Source organism: Salvelinus alpinus, chromosome 22 (genome assembly GCF_045679555.1).
Source record: "Salvelinus alpinus chromosome 22, SLU_Salpinus.1, whole genome shotgun sequence".
NCBI classification, from domain to species: domain Eukaryota; kingdom Metazoa; phylum Chordata; class Actinopteri; order Salmoniformes; family Salmonidae; genus Salvelinus; species Salvelinus alpinus.
In genome coordinates this window covers 24504002-24525677 of record NC_092107.1, presented here as the reverse complement: position 1 = coordinate 24525677, position 21676 = coordinate 24504002, and the positions used below count along the sequence as shown (strand labels likewise).

Genomic DNA, 21676 nt, shown 5'->3' with positions numbered 1-21676 from the left:
AAGAAGGCATGGCCAGCCATTGAGAAATGCTTGTTGAAGTCTTCGATTATCACGGATTTATCGGTGGTGACCGTGTTACCTAGCCTCAGTGCAGTGGGCAGCTGGGAGGAGGTGCTCTTGTTCTCCATGGACTTTACAGTATCCCAGAACTTTTTGGAGTTAGAGCTACAGGATGCGAATTTCTGCTTGAAAAAGCTGGCCTTTGCTTTCCTGACTGACTGCGTGTATTGGTTCCTGACTTCCCTGAACAGTTGCATATCGCGGGGGCTCTTCGATGCTATTGCAGTTCGCCACAGGATGTTTTTGTGCTGGTCGAGGGCAGTCAGGTCTGGAGTGAACCAAGGGCTATATCTGTTCTTGGTTCTGCATTTTTTGAACGGAGCATGCTTGTCTAATATGGTGAGGAAGTAACATTTAAAGAATGACCAGGCATCCTCAACTGACGGGATGAGGTCAATATCCTTCCAGGGTACCCGGGCCAGGTCGATTAGAAAGGCCTGCTCGCAGAAGTGTTTTAGGGAGCGTTTGACAGTGATGAGGGGTGGTCGTTTGACCGCAGACCCGTGGCGGATACAGGCAATGAGGCAGTGATCGCTGAGATCTTGATTGAAGACAGCAGAGGTGTATTTGGAGGGCAGGTTGGTCAGGATAATGTCTATTAGGGTGCCCATGTTTACGGATTTAGGGTTGTACCTGGTGGGTTCCTTGATGATTTGTGTGAGATTGAGGGCATCAAGCTTGGATTGTAGGACTGCCGGGGTGTTAAGCATATCCCAGTTTAGGTCACCTAACAGAACAAATGCAAATGCAAAACTGTAGCAATGCATCTGTGTCAGGAGCTTAGCCAAGCGTGAACAATTATTTGTATTAAACTGTGTGTCTTTATGATTAGAATAGAAAGTTATACTATATATTATATATTGTGTAATGGTCAACTGTGGATGAAAGGAGTGCTCTCTTCTGATACCTGCTGTGCTGTTGAATTAGTTAGCGGAATTAAAAAGTAATCTACTGTAGAATTTCTCTAGCCTTATAGCATGTTTTATCATTGAAATATATAGTCGACACTGAGCTCTGTTCTGTTCAAATACAATTCCAAATCCTGCACGGGAAGAAAATGATTGAGTGTCCCGTGTGGTTCAGTTGGTAGAGCATGAGCATGATGCTCGGCTATTGGAAATGGAACGAGCTCTGTGTTTATACTGTATTTAAAAGTGACATCGTACATGTTTAATGTAGGTGATTTTTCCTTGTAAAAGTATATATGCTCTGTCTATTGCTATTGCCTGGTTCTGTCAAAACATACAGTTGATACATGGAAGTCCACACTGCTTGTAAGCAGATCAAACGCACTTCCAGCAGCCTGTAAACAGATGCTGGTCGGGCAGCTGCAGGGATCACATTTTTGTGATCGCCTCTCTGTCACAGCCAGACCTCCTCGTACAGCAGAGACAGAGCTAGCAGATCACCTTCAGTCTCTACTACCGTGTCTGGCAGTGTAGTACAATAATGTTCTCCTTCCCTGTAAAGCCACTCACCTAGACAGAATGGAAGGGCATTCCTTGTCCAGGTTAATTGGCCGTTACCGAGGTGGAGGTGGGAGGAGAGTAATAATTGGCCATGCTCTAATCTGTCCAGTGTCATCGACAGGAGAACAATCTGGGATGACACTGAGGTTTTAGAGACAAAGCTCCTTGTAAAAGCAGTGATGTCCTTTATCCCTAACTAGCCCCATTGGAATATCCAAAGTCAAACCATTTACCACGGGCATTACGATTGGGTTGCGTGCAGCTGCACTCCGAATTGATGATTACTTGTGTGCTGCCAGCTGTGGGCATGTGCGCAGGATTGAAACAAACCCAAGCTGTTTTACGTTCAAAAGTCTGTTTTGTATCCAACTGACTGTATGACCAAAATTATCCTATTTACACTTTGTAATCAATTTTGACAGTAAAATAAATGTTTCGGACTCATATCGATGCCACATAGTCTGCTTTCTAAATGTGAAGTTGGATTTTAGTGGCAGTTGCTCCTTAACCCTGATGAAGGCATTCTAGAGGAGATTCCACGATACTGTTCCCTAGTTCCACTGGCCAGCTGGTTAATATGCAGGTCAAGTCAATTGAACATTATCTTTCAGGGTGAGACTGGCGCATCAATCTTTTCTCAGTACGTGTTCACCATAAGTCCGTTTGGATAAAACCATTTTATTATTATCTACTTCAGAACATCTTTGATGACGTTCAAATCCTTAAGAGTCGATTGACACACGTGTTCAACAATCTAGCTGACATAATTAGACTTTTAGAGGATAATGACAATAATCTTCACTTTCCTTTCATATGACAATAATAATGTATTATTTGTTTTATAATATGACGGTGGTATAAAGCAGTAGTCGTGTCTATGCTGGAGAATCATAATTACTACCCAAGCTATCATTAAGGTGAAATAACTGAACATGTTGTTAACTTAACCATCTCCAGAGGAGCTTTTCTTTGCGTACACCTCTATCTATGGAGGCAAGCGTGATTATTCTTCACCCAGGGGACAAGTTGCCCTCAGTCATAGCCCATTAACACAGAGAAAAGAGACATATGTTTAATATAACAGGCTCAAGGCCTATTGAGTGACACCATGGATGTTCTGATGTGGTATGGTGGTGGCGAGTGGAACGGCCTCCTGATAGGACTGGTGCAGGGACAGAGCGAGGTGCCGCAGGAATTCTAATTAGGTCTGTGTGACCTTTGGCTCTTCCTGCATGCACTTCGCACCCCCTCCTCTCTTCATCTCCTGCTCTCTACATCCTCTCGTCCATCCATCCCTCACTCTCTCACTCCTACAGAGATGGAGCTGTGAGAGAGGGAATGTGGGGCCTGGGCTGTAAATCATGACAAGAGGCTGACGAGCCACCTGATAAAGGCGGGACAGGGTGTTGCAGGGTGTTGGTGCTCCTTTCCTCTCTTTAACCCCCATCCCCCGCCACATTCATTCCTGTAGGACTGCTCTGGTCCAGTAGAGTGGGTGTTTTTGGCTTGGCCTGGTGCTCAGTCCGTCCAGCATCACTCAACAGTGTTGGGGAGTCTGGGGCATCACTTTTATAAATACACGTAACCTTGGCGCAGGGGCGCGAGAGGACGAGATTGGAGCAAGCAGCAGAGACTCAACTTGCGACAGCTATTCCTGGCTGAGGCTGTGTAGTGTTTTATTTGTCTTTTGTCATTTCATTAGACTAATAGTCTCCAGTGTGGGCAGGACGTCTAGCTGAGGCAGTGTCTATTGCTCTGTAGAAGGTGATCCGTGAGAGATGTACTGTATATACTCAAGGCCGGCTATCAGCCATGGGGAGGGGAATAAGCAGTCTGGGCCTGGAGCCAAGCTGGCTGGCATCCGCAGGCTTTGGAGACGTTTTTAGTCATTTGCCCTGACCGACCTCAAAGTGTCAAAGAGATAGGAACGAAGCGCTGCACTGTGGGCCACTTGTCTTAGCCTGAGACGAACGCACGCATGAGAACCTGGTAACCATGACGCTGCTGAGAGAAAGTTACGGTACGCTCCCAATGCTGGGCTACAGAGATGAAAGAGACATTGGAGCAAATTATTCCACTAGAGGAGATACCTATCTTTTGCACTGATTGTGCAGATCCTCCCAGTGCAGATACTGTTTAAGACTCAGCTCTCTCTCTCTCCTCTCCTCTGCCAGATCTGTGCTCTGTTTTGATGACTCCTCAGAATGGCCTTTCAGTGGAAAACGGGAAGTTTCTATATGGATGATTGCCCCCTAATAGCAGAATTTGTATTGTAAACCAAAGGTTTACTGCGGAATTAGCAGTTTCTCACTGCAATCATCATTCTCTGAGGAATGGACAGTACGGTGGTATATTGTAGCTTGTTCACAGATCTATCTTGAAACAATTTGCAAAACATGCACGTCTCATGGATATTTTTAGGCAGAAAATGTGTTTGTTTCCCAGACTCCCTAAACTTGCTCTTTTAAAGAGCTTTGATTACCTTCAAATTATGAGAAAATGTAAGCTAATTGAGAAAATAAAGTGATCCAAACCCAGTTATCTTGTTGATGAAGTTCTTTGTCTTCTCAGGCAGAGTAATGATTAGGGGGTACTACGGTCCTCCAGAGGCCGGTTTAACTCTGCTGGGCGACGGCCGTGTTATTGGAGCAGTAATTAGTATTGATACAAGCCCCATCCTGGCCTGGCCACCTGGCTCCTCACGGCTAGCCCTCACCTTCCCAAACTGCACTGAGGGCTGACAACGACTACATTTTAGAAGTGCCTTTAATTAAGATAATTAAACCTTACAATAGCTGTTTGTGTAACTCAAACAAAGACTTGGACTGTCCTCAAAAAACATAATGTGAAAGTATACAGGTGGAAACACTACAGAAGCCTGACACAGCTGCTGTAGTGAGAGACAGAGAAAGATAGAGAGAGAGAGAGAGAGAGAGGGGGAAAGCAGGTTTACTTCTCTGCCACTGTCACCCTGCCTCTAAACACGACAGACAAGCGCTCACGCTATCAGAGCCTAAACACAATTTACCCAAAGCATCCTGTCGCTCTTCAAGTAACAAGATAAACGCTTGTTACCCTCTTAAAGATAAAACACTGAGCTGGAATCTGTGTTCGCACAACCGCTGGTGAGTCTGCAGCGAGAGCAAAGCAGCAATCAAACGCAGGCAGAGTATGCACACAGGTCCTGGGTTCACCAGTCACTGGGGAGATGTTTAATGCATGAAAGCCTAAACTGACTTGGGAAGCAGGACCTGGTAACACTATAATGCATTCACCCAGGGTTCTTCTGGGGCTTTGTGTGTCTTCTATTCCTCTGTCTGTCTGTCTTTCTACATCTCAGATGCCTGTCACGTCACTCTGCCCTTTGCTTTAAACCCGTCAATGTCAACACTGTATTCCTGCGTGGATCTCCTGTGTGACGTGAGCCCTCATTCCTCCACCCTGCTTTGCAATTCCTCTCCATGATGCCTTGCCTTCCATCTCACTGATCAAAACAGAGCAATGTCAGAGCAGGATGACAGAGACAAATCAGATGGTGTTGTAGAAGCAATCTGGTGATTGTTCTCTGATTGACAGAGGTGGGATCAAGTCACTATTATTTTAGTCACAAGCAAGTCTCAAGTCACAAGGTCCGAGTCTCAAGTTGAGTCCCAAGTAGAATGGGGCGGCAGGTAGCCTAGTGGTTAGAGCGCTGTAACCGAAAGGTTGCAATATCAAAAAAGGTTGCAAGATCCCCGAGCTGGTAAAAATCTATGTTCTGTCGCTGAACAGGGCAGTTAACCCACTGCTCCTCGGCCGTCATTGAAAATAAGAATTTGTTCTTAACTGACTTGCCTGGTAAAATAAAATAATAATGGATTGAGTCTCGAGTCAAGTCCAATCATACATTCTAAGAGCAAATCGTTTTGTCAAGTAAAGAAAAAGCTATACATGCAATGAGTTGTTCAACTACACATCTTTGTCTATTTATTGAGACTACCAGATAGCTCTTTTTATTATTTTGTCTAAAACATATTTCGATTATGTAAAAATTCATTTTAACCACAAATTCCAAATGCAAGCTTCATAAGAAAATTATAAATTTCAAGAAATGTTTGACACACCAAAAGACCAGTAGGCCTATGCTAGTAATTGTTGCTTGATGCCCCATTGCTGGTGAGCTTGCAAAGTAAACAGTGAATATCACCAAACATTTTTTGGAGCTGCATATTTATTTATGGCAATCCTCTCCATAAAATGTGATGTTTGCACTGCACCCGATCCTATAGCTGTATAGCAAATCAGAAATCTGTTTGCTAGCTCAATGGCTCTCAAAATGTTTGACCCTTGACCCCCAAAAAGCAGTGGTTAAAAGCTTGTGACCCCCGTGCACGCACGTACATGCGCGCGCAATAGCTGCGCAAACGTAGCCTGCCACTACCTCCATAAACGGCACTGCGTTTTCAAAACTATAAACTATGTTTTACACCTGCATTTTGAGCTGAAAGTCATTCATCTTAGCAGCCAATATCAAGAAGGCATATCATGTCACTTCTCTGGAGGCCAGAGCAAGCAGAATCATACGGCCTACCTACCTGTATGCAGTGGCAGGTGCAGGATCGGATGGAAAGCATGGTCAGTCTACACCAAACACTATCACTTTCAAGGTCTGCCCGTCTCCAGAATACTCGTTGCCAATTGGGTAGCCCTTTTCTTCCTCACAAATACTGTATTTAATTCACCAGAATATGTTCAATATTCATTCCATAATATTGAAGGCAGGGAGATGTTACAGCTATCCTTAGACATAAAGCCACTAGCCACCCAAACTAGGCCTATCTGAAATATGGAAGTCACCGCAGCAATGTTCCAACATCTAGTGGAAAGCCTTCCCAGAAGAGTGGAGGCTTTTATAGCAGCAAAGGGGGGACCAACTACATATTAATGATCATGATTTTGGATGAGAATTATTACAATATGGCAAATATTTGTAAATTCTTGGATTCTATCCATGCTGGCTTTTGCGACCTACCTGAGACATGAAACAGATAGGTGGGAGGGCATACAGCCTGTCACCATCTGGCAGTCCGACGGACGAATCTGGGTTTGGCGGATGCTAGGACAACACTACCAGCCCCAATGCATAGTGCCAACTGTAAAGTTTGGTGGAGGAGGAATAATGGTCTGGGGCTGTTTTTCATGGTTTGGGCTAGGCCCCTTAGTTCCAGCGAAGGGAAATCTTATACTCTACAGCATACAATGACATTCTAGACGATTCTGTGCTTCCAACTTTTTGCCAATAGTTTGGGGAAGGCCCTTTCCTGTTTCAGCATGACAATGCCCCCGTGCATAAAGCAAGGTCCATACAGAAATGGTTTGTCGAGATCGGTGTGGAAGAACTTGACTGTCCTGCACAGAGCCCTGACCTAAACTCCATCGAACACCTTTTGGATGAATTGGAACGCCGACAGCGAGCCAGGCCTAATCGCCCAACATCAGTGCCCGACCTCAGTAATGCTCTTGTGGCTGAATGAAAGCAAGTCACCGCAGCAATGTTCCAACATCTAGTGGAAAGCCTTCCCAGAAGAGTGGAGGCTTTTATAGCTGCAAGGGGGGGACCAACTACATATTAATGATCATGATTTTGGAATGAGATGTTCAAGGAGCAGGTGTCCACATACTTCTGGTCATGTAGTGTATATAAATACAAATGGTAGGCTATATGTAACCTATTAAAATATGTATGAAAAATATGTATTTTCCCATTCAGTTTCACACTCGCAACCCCCCAAAACCTTCTCCCCAATTTGAGAACCATTGCGCTAGCTCACCCAACCTGTGTTGATTGACAGTTTTCTGGTCCAATCAGAGGGCTGAACATGCATTTCACTAGCCAATCTGTTGCAGGTTTTTTTGGTTTTGCAAATGCATGCTGCAGCTACGGTCTCTGACTGTGTGGAGAGTAATCCATGGAGACTCTGTGCCACAAAATGAGTGACAAAACGTGGCTAGATAATTTCAAGTCCACAGTCTCAAGTCAAAGTCAGGTCCCGAGTCTTGAGGCTCCAAGTCCAAGTCAAATCTCAAGTTATTTTTTTTCTATCAAATCGAGTCTCAAGTCATCGAATTTGTGACTCGAGACAGACTTGAGTCCAAGTCATGCGACTCAAGTCCACACCTCTTCTGATTGGTGATTAGGGAACACACAGTTCATACTCTCTGTCACTCTATTGGTTTATTTTCAAACACCAGTGACCCTATCAGTTATTATGCTTTTATATAACTGAAAAGGTGTTGTTATGAAATTGCTGCTAAAATTAGTCCTTATCGATGTGCCCTCTCCGCCTCTCATATCTGTAGTGCTGACTTCCTGTATGTGTTATTTCATCCTATTGCCAAAATATTTTTTTCTTCTGTTTTTCCCTCTGTCAGTTTGAGTCATTGTAATTGATGTTTAAAAATAAAATTTCCAGCACTTTAAAATCAGATCACAGATACTGCAGTCTGTCACTAGATCACTGTATTACACCAACATACCTAAAATAGCAACAAAGAAACCACATTTAGTGTTCGAAAGAAGTCTTTGAAACTACATCAAATCACCTTTCATAGTGTTACTTTATTTTAAAACGCCAAAGAGCTATTATTGTAGTCACATGGGAAGTTTAAACAAAGAAATGAAGATTTTAAAATGTGCTGTGGACAGAATGTGAAAGGTCCAGGCTGGTGATCGTTGTGATTCAAGTAATGGTCAGCGTGTCCGTGCAGCATCAGGGCTTTTAACAGTTGGGTTGGTGTTCAGCCCAGGCAGCGTACTGGCACTGATGTGTTCTCCTCCACTCCTCCTCGGGGGGATAACAAAGGTTGAACACGGTAGCTACAGACAGCTGAGACTGCTTCATTCAGAGATTACAAATTAGCTAACAGAGTGATGCACATTTTGAACAGAGTCCCATTTCCCATGTGAGTTCAGAGATAATCCACACATTAGCATTCTGTGTTGGTGAGAAAGGTCTGTCTTATTATGATGAACTGAGGCTCTGTTCTAATGTCCTCACTACTGACTTTACTGTCCTCACATACCACCTACTGTAGCATGGAGTAATGAATGAATTAATGTACTGGCTATGCATTCTTATTGGCATGCTAGTATGGTTGTTGGAACATAGTGTTTTAGCCTAGATTTAACATTAAAATGGAGACCTGAGCATGCATTGTTAAGATTCAGGCTCGCTGTTAGTAGTGGCTCCTATTCAAACAGATGACTGGCATAGTAGTATTGATTTCATTAAAGTGATTGACATGATATGTGTAGAAACCTATTTATTGGGGGGTTATCAATCAATGTAGTATTGACTACGCAGAATTTTCCTGATCCCGGATTTTTCCTGAGTGATCTTATGGGATGTTTTGTGAAAAATCATCCATTGTTGAGAGTTGATTGATGCATAATTCTGAACATTAATGAAAGTGAAATGCTGGCTGTAGTGGAGATTCACAGTTTGTTGAACCTCCACCTCCCTCTCTCCCCACAGGTGGTGAGCTCCACCTGAGGATGGCAGGAGATTCTCAAGTCCACATGGACCACGACATGGAGATAGGAGTCACACCCACAGCGGTAAGAACATGTTTTCCATATGCACATACAGTCCTCCCCCTCTCCCAATTGTCCTGTGCAACACTGCTGGGAGGTAGAGAGAGAGAGAGGGGGCAGAGCAAGGAAGCGGGAAAGAAAGAGGGGGTGGTGAAAGATGGAAGTGTCTGGTGTAAGGGAAAATATAAGGGGACGAGAGGGAACCATTGTGGATCATGAGCTTCCTATAAGACGGGTGATCATGTGTGTGTGCCTGTCTGTCTCTGCAGAAGAGGATGGATGGATGGTTCAGCCCACTACTATGGAGAGGATTGTGAGAAAACGACTCACACGTCCTGATAATGGATGGTGAAATAGTCCAGGTTATTTGTCTTCATTCCAGAGACGATTGAATTTATTCTTCCTAACCGAGTGTGGTGAGGCAAACCAATTGTGGAAAAACACCAGCACACAGCAATTGCTAATGAATCTGTTGGAGTGTCAGCACTGCGGACATCATTGACTCTGGGATGGCCAAACGTGGGCTCGCTGAACTACTGTAGCACTGTCTATGATGGCTTCATCAATCACTCAATTAGAAATTTCTTCAACACTCTCAAATAGAAACAAAAAGGTCCCTTGTCAGGAGAACTTGCAATGCAGGACATTTAAAACCTGTAGTGTGTTGAAGGTTTAAAAATGTCCATTCTAATCCACATAATAATTCACATTTCCTGTTGCTGCAGGATTATTTTCCTGCTGTAGCAAATTGTTTCAAATTAAGATCCCACATCTGTACAATTAAAGGCCTTGAGGAAACATAAACTGATCTTGTTGTAGGAGGGGGTCTAAAAGCTACCTTCTCCCAAGGAAATACATGTTGAAGTGACCCATGTGTTCTCCCAAACACAGGTCAAAGATCCCAATGTCATTGAGTGACTAATTGCTGTAATTGTCAATGGGTGTTGTCTTTCACTTCACTGTCAAACCTCTCATTACCGTATAATCTAGAGAAAGATCAATATGTTTATAAATAAAGCAACATCTGATACATGGAATACTCTCCTAATGTGTGTGTACATAGAACTACAATGAAGAGACCCTAGCTAGAATTTCACAGCAGCTATGTTTCCATTAACTTGTCCAGTGATTTTTTTGTCGACATTTAGAACATTTTCATCGAAAACAGATTCAACAATTGCCTGCTATCTTGTGTCGATAAAAACAGCTGGCTGAAATGACGTCACAACTAAGAAAAAAACAACTGTGTTGAATACAAATTAAGTGGTTGATATGTTTACATTACCCATTTAGGCAAATTGCGGATGAATAAATTGGTGACAGGATGTATGCCCTCCCACCTATCTGTTTCATGTCTCAGGTAGGCCGCAAAAGCCAGCATGGATAGAATCCAAGAATTTACAAATATTTGCCATATTGTAATAATTCTCATGTCAATGTATTGTCACAGTCCATGCCATGGTGAAACTTACACTCCTGTAGATCTGACATAATTGGATAGGGAAACTTGCGTCCAGCAAATCAGAAAGAAAGTCGAAGAAAATCAGCCATTGTTGAAAGTCAGGACAAGGATCCTGCAAACAAACATTATTTTTATAGCTGAAAAAAAGATTTAGCAGGCAGTAGGCATATAGAAATAAATGTGGAGTGGAGCTTCATAGTTATGTGTTGATATCACGTGCCCTGCATATTAGTCAATCATAATTCATTTAAAAAACACTGTTTCTATCATAATTTGTCTCGATAAATAAACTTTGACAAAAGAAAAATCCACCCTTTGAATGGATAAATTAATGGATTTTTTTTTAAACAAAATTTCCCCAATATCTACTGTTTCCATTACACGTTGAGCATTGCTTTTGAGCATTGCTTTTGTCGAATAAACTTGGGTCAAAGGAAACCTGCCTACAGTATTCAAATCTTTATTTAAATCATTTGCAGGACTATAGCATGTATTTTGAAGGTTGTGTCTTTAATTTGAATTCCTTCAATCGGGAGCCATTATTTCAGTTTTGGAGCTGGAGCTGAATAATATTCAATACAGGTTGCAACAAAAAAAAGAGTTGTGTGGCAGTTTCGGATGTCACGCCACTCTGGAGAGAGGGTGAGCAGTGAACACAGGTGTCTGATTAACACCCTGATCTTCAGAGGGCACAGGAGGAGCAACACCACTACGGCAATACCACATTTCAATTAACAACTGAGCTCGTCGTCTCCAACAATCAGGATACAGAGTGCCAATGTACCCTTGGCCTGTGTGTGCTGGGGGATAGAGTAGGAGCTGAGAGGGACGGGACAGTGGGGTGTTCCTATGTTCCTATCCAGACCTGCCAGTGTCCCATAGGGGGTGAGGTACAGCACTAGGGACAGGGGAGGCACAGCTGTGGAGCCAGATCGCCTGGCTGGAGCTAGGCCAGCAGTGAGGAAGGAAGGCCCTGTACCCTTATGTTCTCTCTCTCCTTTTCTTCCCTTTTTTCCCTTTCTTCTTCCTCCCACAGTGATGGCGCACCATGTGCTTGGAGAAACACTCTCTCACACAATGTTATGGGAGCAGTGCAGCTACAGTATCAGGGCCCTTAATTTCATTTAACAGGAGCATCGTATGCAGTCCTCGCCCAGCACTGTTGTAGCAGAGATACAGTTGTTTAAATACACTTAGGTTGGAGTCATTAAAAGTTGTTTTTCAATCACTCCACAAATGTATTGTTAACAAACTATAGTTTTGGCAAGTCAGTTAGGACATCTACTTTGTGCATGACACAAGTATATTTTTTATTGTTTACAGACAGATTATTTCACTGTATCACAATTCCAGTGGGTCCGAAGTTTACATACACCACTTTGACTGCCTTTAAACAACTTTGAAAATTCCAGAAAATGATGTCATGGCTTTAGAAGCTTCTGATAGGCTAAGTGACATAATTTGAGTCAATTGGAGGTGTACCTGTTGATGTATTTCAAGGCCTAACTTCAAACTTAGTGCCTCTTCGCTTGACATCATGGGAAAAGCCAAATAAATCAGCAAAGACCTCCACAAGTCTGCTTCATCCTTGGGAGCAATTTCCAAACATCTGAAGGTACCACGTTCATCTGTACAAACAATAGTACACAAGTATAAACACCATGGGACCACGCAGCCGTCATACCGCTCAGGAAGGAGACGCATTCTGTCTCCTAGAGATGAACGTACTTTGGTGCGAAAAGTGCAAATCAATCCCAGAACAACAGCAAAGGACCTTGTGATGATGCTGGAGGAAACAGGTACAAAAGTATCTATATCCACAGTAAAATGAGTCCTATGTCGATATAACCTGAAAGGCCGCTCAGCAAGAGAGAAGCCACTGCTCCAAAACCGCCATGAAAATGCCAGACTACGGTTTGCAACTGCACATGGGGACAAAGATCGTACTTTTTGGAGAAATGTCCTCTGGTCTGATGATACAAAAATAGAACTGTTTGGCCATAATGACCATTGTTATGTTTGGAGGAAAAAGGGGGAGGCTTGCAAGCCAAAGAACACCATCTCAATCGTGAAGGACGGGGGTGGCAGCATCATGGTGTGGGGGTGCTTTGCTGCAGGAGAGACTGGTGCACTTCACAAAATAGAGGGAGACAAATTATGTGGATATATTGAAGCAACATCTCAAGACATCAGTCAGGAAGTTAAAGCTTGGTCGCAAAATAGGTATTCCAAATGGACAATGACCCCAAGCATACTTCCAAAGTTGTGGCAAAATGGCTTAAGGACAACAAAGTCAAGGTATTGGAGTGGCCCTTACAAAGCCCTGACCACAATCCTATAGAAAATTTGTGGGCAGAATAAAAAAAATTGTGTGAGCAAGGAGGCCTACAAACCTGACTCAGTTACACCAGCTCTGTCAGGAGGAATGCGCCAAAATTCACCCAACTTATTGTGGGAAGCTTGTGGAAGGCTACCTGAAAAGTTTGGCCCAAGTTAAACAATGTAAAGGCAATACTACCAAATACTAATTGAGTGTATGTAAACTTCTGACCCACTGGGAATGTGATGAAAGAAATAAAAGCTGAAATAAATAATTCTCTCTACTATTATTGCGACATTTCACATTCTTAACATAAAGTTGTGATCCTAACTGACCTAAAACAGGGATTTTTTTACAAGGACTAAATATCAGAAATTGTGAAAAACTGTATTTGGCTAAGGTGTATGTAAACATCCGACTTCAACTGTATCTGTAGCATTGATTTACAGTTTATTTATGGTCAACGAGGGTAGCAGTTGAAGGTAGTTGAGGATGAAAGCAAAGAAATTACTTAAAAGGTTGAGAATGTGTATTTTCTCATATTATAATGCACACATTGTAGCAGCAAGGGTAATATGAGGACATTTCACACATTTTAGCAACAAGGGTAATATGAGGAAATGTCACACATTGTAACAACAAGGGTTGTTACATACACTTTTCCGGCGCCGAAAAGAGATGGCCGCCTCGCTTCGTGTTCCTTGGAAAATATGCAGTATTTTGTTTTTTTATGTGTTATTTCTTACATTACCCCAGGTAATCTTAGGTTTCATTACATACAGTCGGGAGGAACTACTGAATATACGATTAACGTCAACTCATCATCGTTCCTACCAGGAATATGACTTTCCCGAAACGGATCCAGTGTTTTGCCTTCCACCCAATACAATGGATCTGATCCCAGCCGGCGACCCTGTGCGACGCCGTAAAAGGGGCAAACGAGGCGGTCTCGTGGTCAGGCTTCGGAGACGGGCACATCGCGCTCCACTCCCTAGCATACTACTCGCCAATGTCCAGTCTCTTGACAATAAGGTTGATGAAATCCGAGCACGGGTAGCATTCCAGAGAGACATCAGGGATTGCAACGTGCTCTGCTTCACGGAAACATGGCTAACTCAAGAGACGCTAACGGAGTCGGTGCAGCCAGCTGGTTTCTTCATGCATCGCGCCGACAGAAACAAACATCTTTCTGGTAAGAAGAGGGGCGGGGGGGTATGCCTTATGATTAACGAGACGTGGTGTGATCATCATAACAACACACAGGAACTCAAGTCATTCTGTTCACCTGATCTAGAACTCCTCACAATCAAATGTCGACCGCATTATCTACCAAGGGAATTCTCTTCAATCATAATCACAGCCGTATATATTCCCCCCCAAGCAGACACATCGATGGCCCTGAACGAACTTTATCTGACTCTTTGTAAACTGGAAACCACACACCCTGAGGCTGCATTCATCGTAGCTGGGGATTTTAACAAGGCTAATCTAAAAACAAAACTCCCTAAATTCTATCAGCATATCGATTGTGCTACCAGGGCTGGAAAAACCCTAGATCATTGTTATACTAATTTCCGCGACGCATATAAGGCCCTCCCCCGCCCCCCTTTCGGAAAAGCTGACCACGACTCCATTTTGTTGATTCCAGCCTACAAACAGAAACTAAAACAACAAGCTCCCGCGCTCAGGTCTGTTCAACGCTGGTCCGACCAATCTGAATCCACGCAATGTTCCGCATTGCGTCCAACAACAATATTGACGAATATGCTGATTCGGTGAGCGAGTTCATTAGGAAGTGCATTGACGATGTCGTACCCACAGCAACGATTAAAACATTCCCAAACCAGAAACCGTGGATTGACGGCAGCATTCGCGTGAAACTGAAAGCGCGAACCACTGCTTTTAACCAGGGCAAGGTGACCGGAAGCATGACCGAATACAAACAGTGTAGCTATTCTCTCCGCAAGGCAATCAAACAGGCTAAGTCCCAGTACAGAGACAAAATCGAGTCGCAATTCAACAGCTCAGACACAAGAGGTATGTGGCAGGGTCTACAGTCAATCACGGATTACAAAAAGAAAACCAGCCCCGTCGCGGACCAGGATGTCTTGCTCCCAGACAGGCTAAACAACTTTTTTGCCCGCTTTGAGGACAATACAGTGCCACTGACACGGCCCCCTACCAAAACCTGCGGGCTCTCCTTCACTGCAGCCGAGGTGAGTAAAACATTTAAACGTGTTAACCCTCGCAAGGCTGCAGGCCCAGACGGCATTCCCAGCCGCGTCCTCAGAGCATGCGCAGACCAGCTGGCTGGTGTGTTTACGGACATATTCAATCAATCCTTATCCCAGTCTGCTGTTCCCACATGCTTCAAGAGGGCCACCATTGTTCCTGTTCCCAAGAAAGCTAAGGTAACTGAGCTAAACGACTACCGCCCCGTAGCACTCACTTCCGTCATCATGAAGTGCTTTGAGAGACTAGTCAAGGACCATATCACCTCCACCCTACCGGACACCCTAGACCCACTCCAATTTGCTTACCGACCCAATAGGTCCACAGACGACGCAATCGCAACCACACTGCACACTGCCCTAACCCATCTGGACAAGAGGAATACCCATGTGAGAATGCTGTTCATCGATTACAGCTCAGCATTTAACACCATAGTACCCTCCAAACTCGTCATCAAGCTCGAGACCCTGGGTCTCGACCCCGCCCTGTGCAACTGGGTCCTGGACTTCCTGACGGGCCGCCCCCAGGTGGTGAGGGTAGGTAACAACATCTCCACCCCGCTGATCCTCAACACTGGGGCCCCACAAGGGTGCGTTCTGAGCCCTCTCCTGTACTCCCTGTTCACCCACGACTGCGTGGCCATGCACGCCTCCAACTCAATCATCAAGTTTGCGGACGACACTACAGTGGTAGGCTTGATTACCAACAACGACAGGGACAGGGAGGAGGTGAGGGCCCTCGGAGTGTGGTGTCAGGAAAATAACCTCACACTCAACGTCAACAAAACAAAGGAGATGATTGTGGACTTCAGGAAACAGCAGAGGGAGCACCCCCCTATCCACATCGACGGGTCAGTAGTGGAGAAGGTGGAAAGTTTTAAGTTCCTCGGTGTACACATCACGGACAAACTGAATTGGTCCACCCACACAGACAGCGTTGTGAAGAAGGCGCAGCAGCGCCTCTTCAACCTCAGGAGGCTGAAGAAATTCGGCTTGTCACCAAAAGCACTCACAAACTTCTACAGATGCACAATCGAGAGCATCCTGTCGGGCTGTATCACCGCCTGGTACGGCAACTGCTCCGCCCACAACCGTAAGGCTCTCCAGAGGGTAGTGAGGTCTGCAGAACGCACCACCGGGGGCAAACTACCTGCCCTCCAGGACACCTACACCACCCGATGTCACAGGAAGGCCATAAAGATCATCAAGGACAACAACCACCCAAGCCACTGCCTGTTCACCCCGCTATCATCCAGAAGGCGAGGTCAGTACAGGTGCATCAAAGCAGGGACCGAGAGACTGAAAAACAGCTTCTATCTCAAGGCCATCAGACTGTTAAACAGCCACCACTAACATTTAGCGGCCGCTGCCAACATACTGACTCAACTCCAGCCACTTTAAAAATGGGAATTGATGGAAATTATGTAAAAATGTACCACTAGCCACTTTAAACAATGCCACTTAATATAATGTTTACATACCCTACATTACCCATCTCATATGTATATACTGTACTCTATATCATCTACTGCATCTTGCCATCTTTATGTAATACATGTACCACTAGCCACTTTAAACTATGCCACTTTATGTTTACATACCCTACAGTACTCATCTCATATGTATATACCGTACTCTATACCATCTACTGCATCTTGCCATGCCGTTCTGTACCACCACTCATTCATATATCTTTATGTACATATTCTTTATCCCTTTACACTTGTGTGTGTGTATAAGGTAGTAGTTGTGGAATTGTTAGGTTAGATTACTTGTTGGTTATTACTGCATTGTCGGAACTAGAAGCACAAGCATTTCGCTACACTCGCATTAACATCTGCTAACCATGTGTATGTGACTAATAAAAATTTGATTTGATTTAAAATGAGGACATTTCACACATTGTAGTAACAAGGGTAATATGAGGACATTGCACATGAATAGAGGCATACGTTTTTGTTGACCTTTTGACCTGACCAGGAAAACAATGGCCTCTAGCAATAGACTGTAACGAGAGCACAGAGTGTTTCCTGAACAGGTCACTCCTGTCTACACACATGAACTTCTGAAGACAATGATAATGTGACCAACGTCTCAGCAGAACTGTCTCTATTCCTCTCTGTCTCTCCAGGTGAAAAAGCTTCCCAAACACATGCGGGAGGCCCAGATCTCCACTGAGCGCACCCACCTCATCGCCGACCCCATCAAGAAGCCCCGACAACGCTACGTCCAGAAGGACGGCAAATGCAACGTTCACCACGGCAATGTGCAGGAAACCTACCGTTACCTTAGCGACCTGTTTACCACCCTGGTGGACCTGCGCTGGCGCTTCAGCCTCTTCATCTTCACTTTGGTGTACGTGGTCAACTGGCTGTTCTTCGGCCTGCTGTGGTACATCATCGCCCTGATCCGAGGGGATCTGTGGCACAGCGACGAGGAGGGCTGGACCCCCTGCGTAGAGAACCTCAACAGCTTCGTCTCTGCCTTCCTCTTCTCCATCGAGACGGAGACCACCATCGGCTACGGCTACCGCGTCATCACAGAGAAGTGCCCTGAGGGCATCATCCTGCTGTTGATCCAGGCCATCCTGGGCTCCATCGTCAACGCCATGATGGTGGGCTGCATGTTCGTGAAGATCTCCCAGCCAAAGAACCGTGCCGAGACGCTCATGTTCTCCCACAAGGCAGTGATCTCTGTGCGGGACAACAAGCTGTGTCTGATGTTCAGAGTCGGGGACCTGCGCAACTCCCACATCGTGGAGGCCTCGATCCGGGCCAAGCTGATCCGCTCACAGCAGACCAAGGAGGGGGAGTTCATCCCTCTCAACCAGACGGACATCAACATCGGTTTTGACACGGGAGACGACCGGCTCTTCCTGGTGTCCCCACTCATAATCTCCCACGAGATCAACGAGAAGAGCCCCTTTTGGGAGCTGTCCCAGAACCAAATGGACAAGGAGGAGTTTGAGATCGTGGTCATCCTGGAGGGCATGGTTGAAGCTACAGGTACGTCCTCTTGAAACAAGGCTAATAGGTCAGCAGGACCCCTAGCCCATAGACCCTTCATGTAGACCTGAAATAACTAGATAGGCATAAGCAATATGGTAGTAGCTCCACCTTGTCTTCTGATAGGCTTGGTGGAATTGTCCAATCGTTTTGCAACTACACAAATGTGTAGGGAGTAGGGGCTAGCTAGGGGTTGTTTCTGGATTGGGCCTTGGTCAATTCCATTTCAATTCTTGTGTGTTCAGTTAATCCATTGAGGTTCTTCATATTAATTGATAATGTCATATCTTTCATTCAACAAACCAGACAAATTCAAACCCGTACAAACACAATTTCTAGAGGCAACATGTGGTACAGATCTGCATATAATAAATATATTTATCAACTCAGGTAAATATGGCTTTTAAAAGACCATAAAAAAAATAGAAACAACACTTTTTGAGAGCATAGGTGTCACGTTGGTATAAAGGGTCGGCAGAGAGGCGCAGGAATGCGTAATAGGGTTTTTTATTTACCCAAATTACAGCGTGCCATGTACAGGCACGGGGACAAAGACCAAACAAACACTATATAAAACGCAGGGTTGAGACCCAAACAAAAGAGCGAGGAGTACCTCGAGTAAATATACAATCGCACAATGATTATCACACGGGACAAGACCCGTAATCATCTGCACAATACACGTGGCACGAAAGCCAAAACAACACAGCACAGGTACTCACACGACCAACGGACATTGGAACTATAATCGACAGGACAATGGTGAACAAAGGGCACACTTATACCATCAAATGGGAATAGGGACCAGGTGTGCGTAATGACATTTCCGGAGGGATCCATGACAATAGGTTATATCTTGTTGCCATCACCATCCTTGTAATTTTCCACAAAGACAAATTACCAACAAAAAGAAACAGTGGGTAGGGTCTTTATTAGGAAGGTTGTTACAGTTATGCATATGCTTCCACATCCATACTTAGGCCCACATCTCCCCTATGTTGGTGCATCAGGGAGGCCTCTTTGAGATGTTTGTTCCAAAAAGGAAAGAATATTAGCTGCCCATGCTGGTCTGTGTTTGGGGAGAGGCGGTCTGTATTTGGGGAGAGGCGGTGCAATGATGAAAGCAATCGCTCCAGGGGGGTTTCAGACAGTACTGGCCTGGCCAAAGCATTATCAACGCCTTCTCTTCTCTGGAAAGTTACCAAAAACACAAAACCACCTTTTTATACAGAAGAAGATTTAACTTTTTTTCTCTCGCAACATTTAAATTCAAGGTGTAAAAGACCTGTCCTGTGCCTAATGAGGGGCAGATGCCGAAGTTGCGTCCCAGAGACTTTTTAATTAATTGCATTCACGAGATCCCCCAGCTAGCTTCCTGATAGCCTTGGAAATCCTTGTATGGAATATTGCTTGAGGAAATCTGCTTATTTATCACAGTAGCACAGGGAATGTACACACTTGTAGAGCCCTGGCTTCCTTATTTGCTTGTCCTAATATGTTCCTGTGGTGTATTATTTCACTCAGGTAAACATTGTACGTGCAAGCCTTACGCATCGTATACTGGCCTTTGTTCAAGGAAAGGTTATAATGCACCAATCTAAATACGATGCATTATACAGGTCACTTGCTTACTTTATTCAGTAGGGTCATGTTTTTTCTTCTTCCTCGTGAATGTTAATGTTTTTAAAAAGAAAGGAGAAACAAGGCACTCTTCATGTAATTACAATGCCTTTATTTGCATTGCATGTTCAATGGAATAAGGCTCCTGAACAGGTACTATTTGCAATGTGTCCCCCCCCCCCAACCGCTCATTTGCGTTGCTGCTACTCTCTGTTTATCATCATGCATAGTTACTTTAACTATACATTCATGTACATATTACCTCAATTAGCCCGACTAACTGGTTTCCCCGCACATTGGCTACCAGGACTATTTGCAATGTGTCCCACCACCCCCCACCCGCCAGCTCCCTCTTTTACGCTGCTGCTACTCTCTGTTAATGATCTATGCATAGTCATTTTAACTGTACCTACATGTACATATTACCTCAATTAACCCAACTAACCGGTGCCCCCGCACATTGACTCTGTACCGGTACCACCTGTATATAGCCTCTGTTATTTTCACTGTCATTTAAAAAAAAATTATCTGTTGTTATCTGTTGTTTACCTAATACCTATTTTTTTACTTAAAAATTGCACTGTTGGTTAGGGCTTGTAAGTAAGCGTTTCACTGTAAGGTGTAGTAGACCTGTTGTATTCGGTGCACATGACAAATAAACTATGATTTGATTTGAACAAATATTTTAAAACTCTGACATGTTTCGGCAGTATGGCCTTCGTCAGGGAGTACAAAGTTACAATGATACAATTATATTTTTGTACTACTTGATGAAGGCTTTGCCAAAAGGCCTGCAGATGGCGATATTGAGTTGTTTCATCTTACCGTCCAAAGGAAATGAATGCAGCCTGCTATACATTCGTATCCCCACCGTTTTGTATATAAAACATTCTCCATTCAGGCTGCAAAGGTGTCGATTTCCTCATTAACTCGATATAATGGAGAGAAGGTGAAAAAAAAGTTGGAAAATATCATTTAAAAAAAAAACATTTAACTTGTTTAGTATAATCTGTTTGTAACTCCACTCACTACTTGTAGTTGTATAGTCTGTTTGCTTGTGTTGTTGATCTTGGCTAGCTTAATGTTCCGGTCGGTAGCTAGCTAGCTAGCACTCACTCAGGTGGCTGCTAGCACCTTAATGAAAAGGGACATGAGGGAAGCTCTACAATATCGTGTTTTTCTAAGTAGAGAGAACTCTCGGGAGCAGGCAATGTTGAAAGTAATATTTAGACATGTACTTTTCTTAAATATAGTTTTGTAATTGACAAAAACAAGCAGACAACGAGAAAATTGTGTTTGAAAAAGGCTAAGTTTAGCTGTGAGACAATTTCTGTAACCTAGGTAACCACATGTAACCACAAGAGGACAAGTACATTAGTGTCTAGTTTCTTCAACAGTGAATAGGTGACTCCAGGATGCTGGCCTTCTAGGCAGAGTTGCAAAGAAAAAGCCATATCTCAGACTGGACAATAAAAAGAAAAAAATTAAGATGGGCAAAAGAACACAGAGGAACTCTGAGACTGGTGTTTTGCGGGTACTATTTAATGAAGCTGCCAGTTGAGGACTTGTGAGGCGTCTGTTTCTCAAACTAGACACTAATGTACTTTTCCTCTTGCTCAGTTGTGCACTGGGGTCTCCCACTCCTCTTTCTATTCTGGTTAGAGCCAGATGTGCATGCGCTGTTCTGTGAAGGGAGTTGTATACAGCGTTGTACGAGATCTTCAGTTTCTTGGCAATTTCTCGCATGGAATAGCCTTCATTTCTCAGAACAAGAATAGACTGACGAGTTTCAGAAGAAAGTGCTTTGTTTCTAGCCATTTTGAGCCTGTAATTGAACCCACAAATGCTGATGCTCCAGATACTCAACTAGTCTAAAAAAAAGGACAGCTTTATTGCTTCTTTAATCAAAACAACCATTTTCAGCTGTGCTAACATA

At 44.0% G+C, this 21676-nt stretch overlaps 1 protein-coding gene across 1 annotated transcript in view; it reads left to right on the top strand.

The window, feature by feature from the left end:
• LOC139549302 (G protein-activated inward rectifier potassium channel 4-like) overlaps positions 1-21676 on the top strand; it is a 42485-nt gene that overhangs the window by 5555 nt on the left and 15254 nt on the right. Inside the window, exons 2-3 of the mRNA XM_071359601.1 lie at positions 9044-9126; positions 17247-18120. Of these exons, the coding sequence (XP_071215702.1) occupies positions 9064-9126; positions 17247-18120 (937 nt within the window). The 5' untranslated portion in view covers positions 9044-9063. The remainder of the gene's footprint in view (positions 1-9043; positions 9127-17246; positions 18121-21676) is intronic.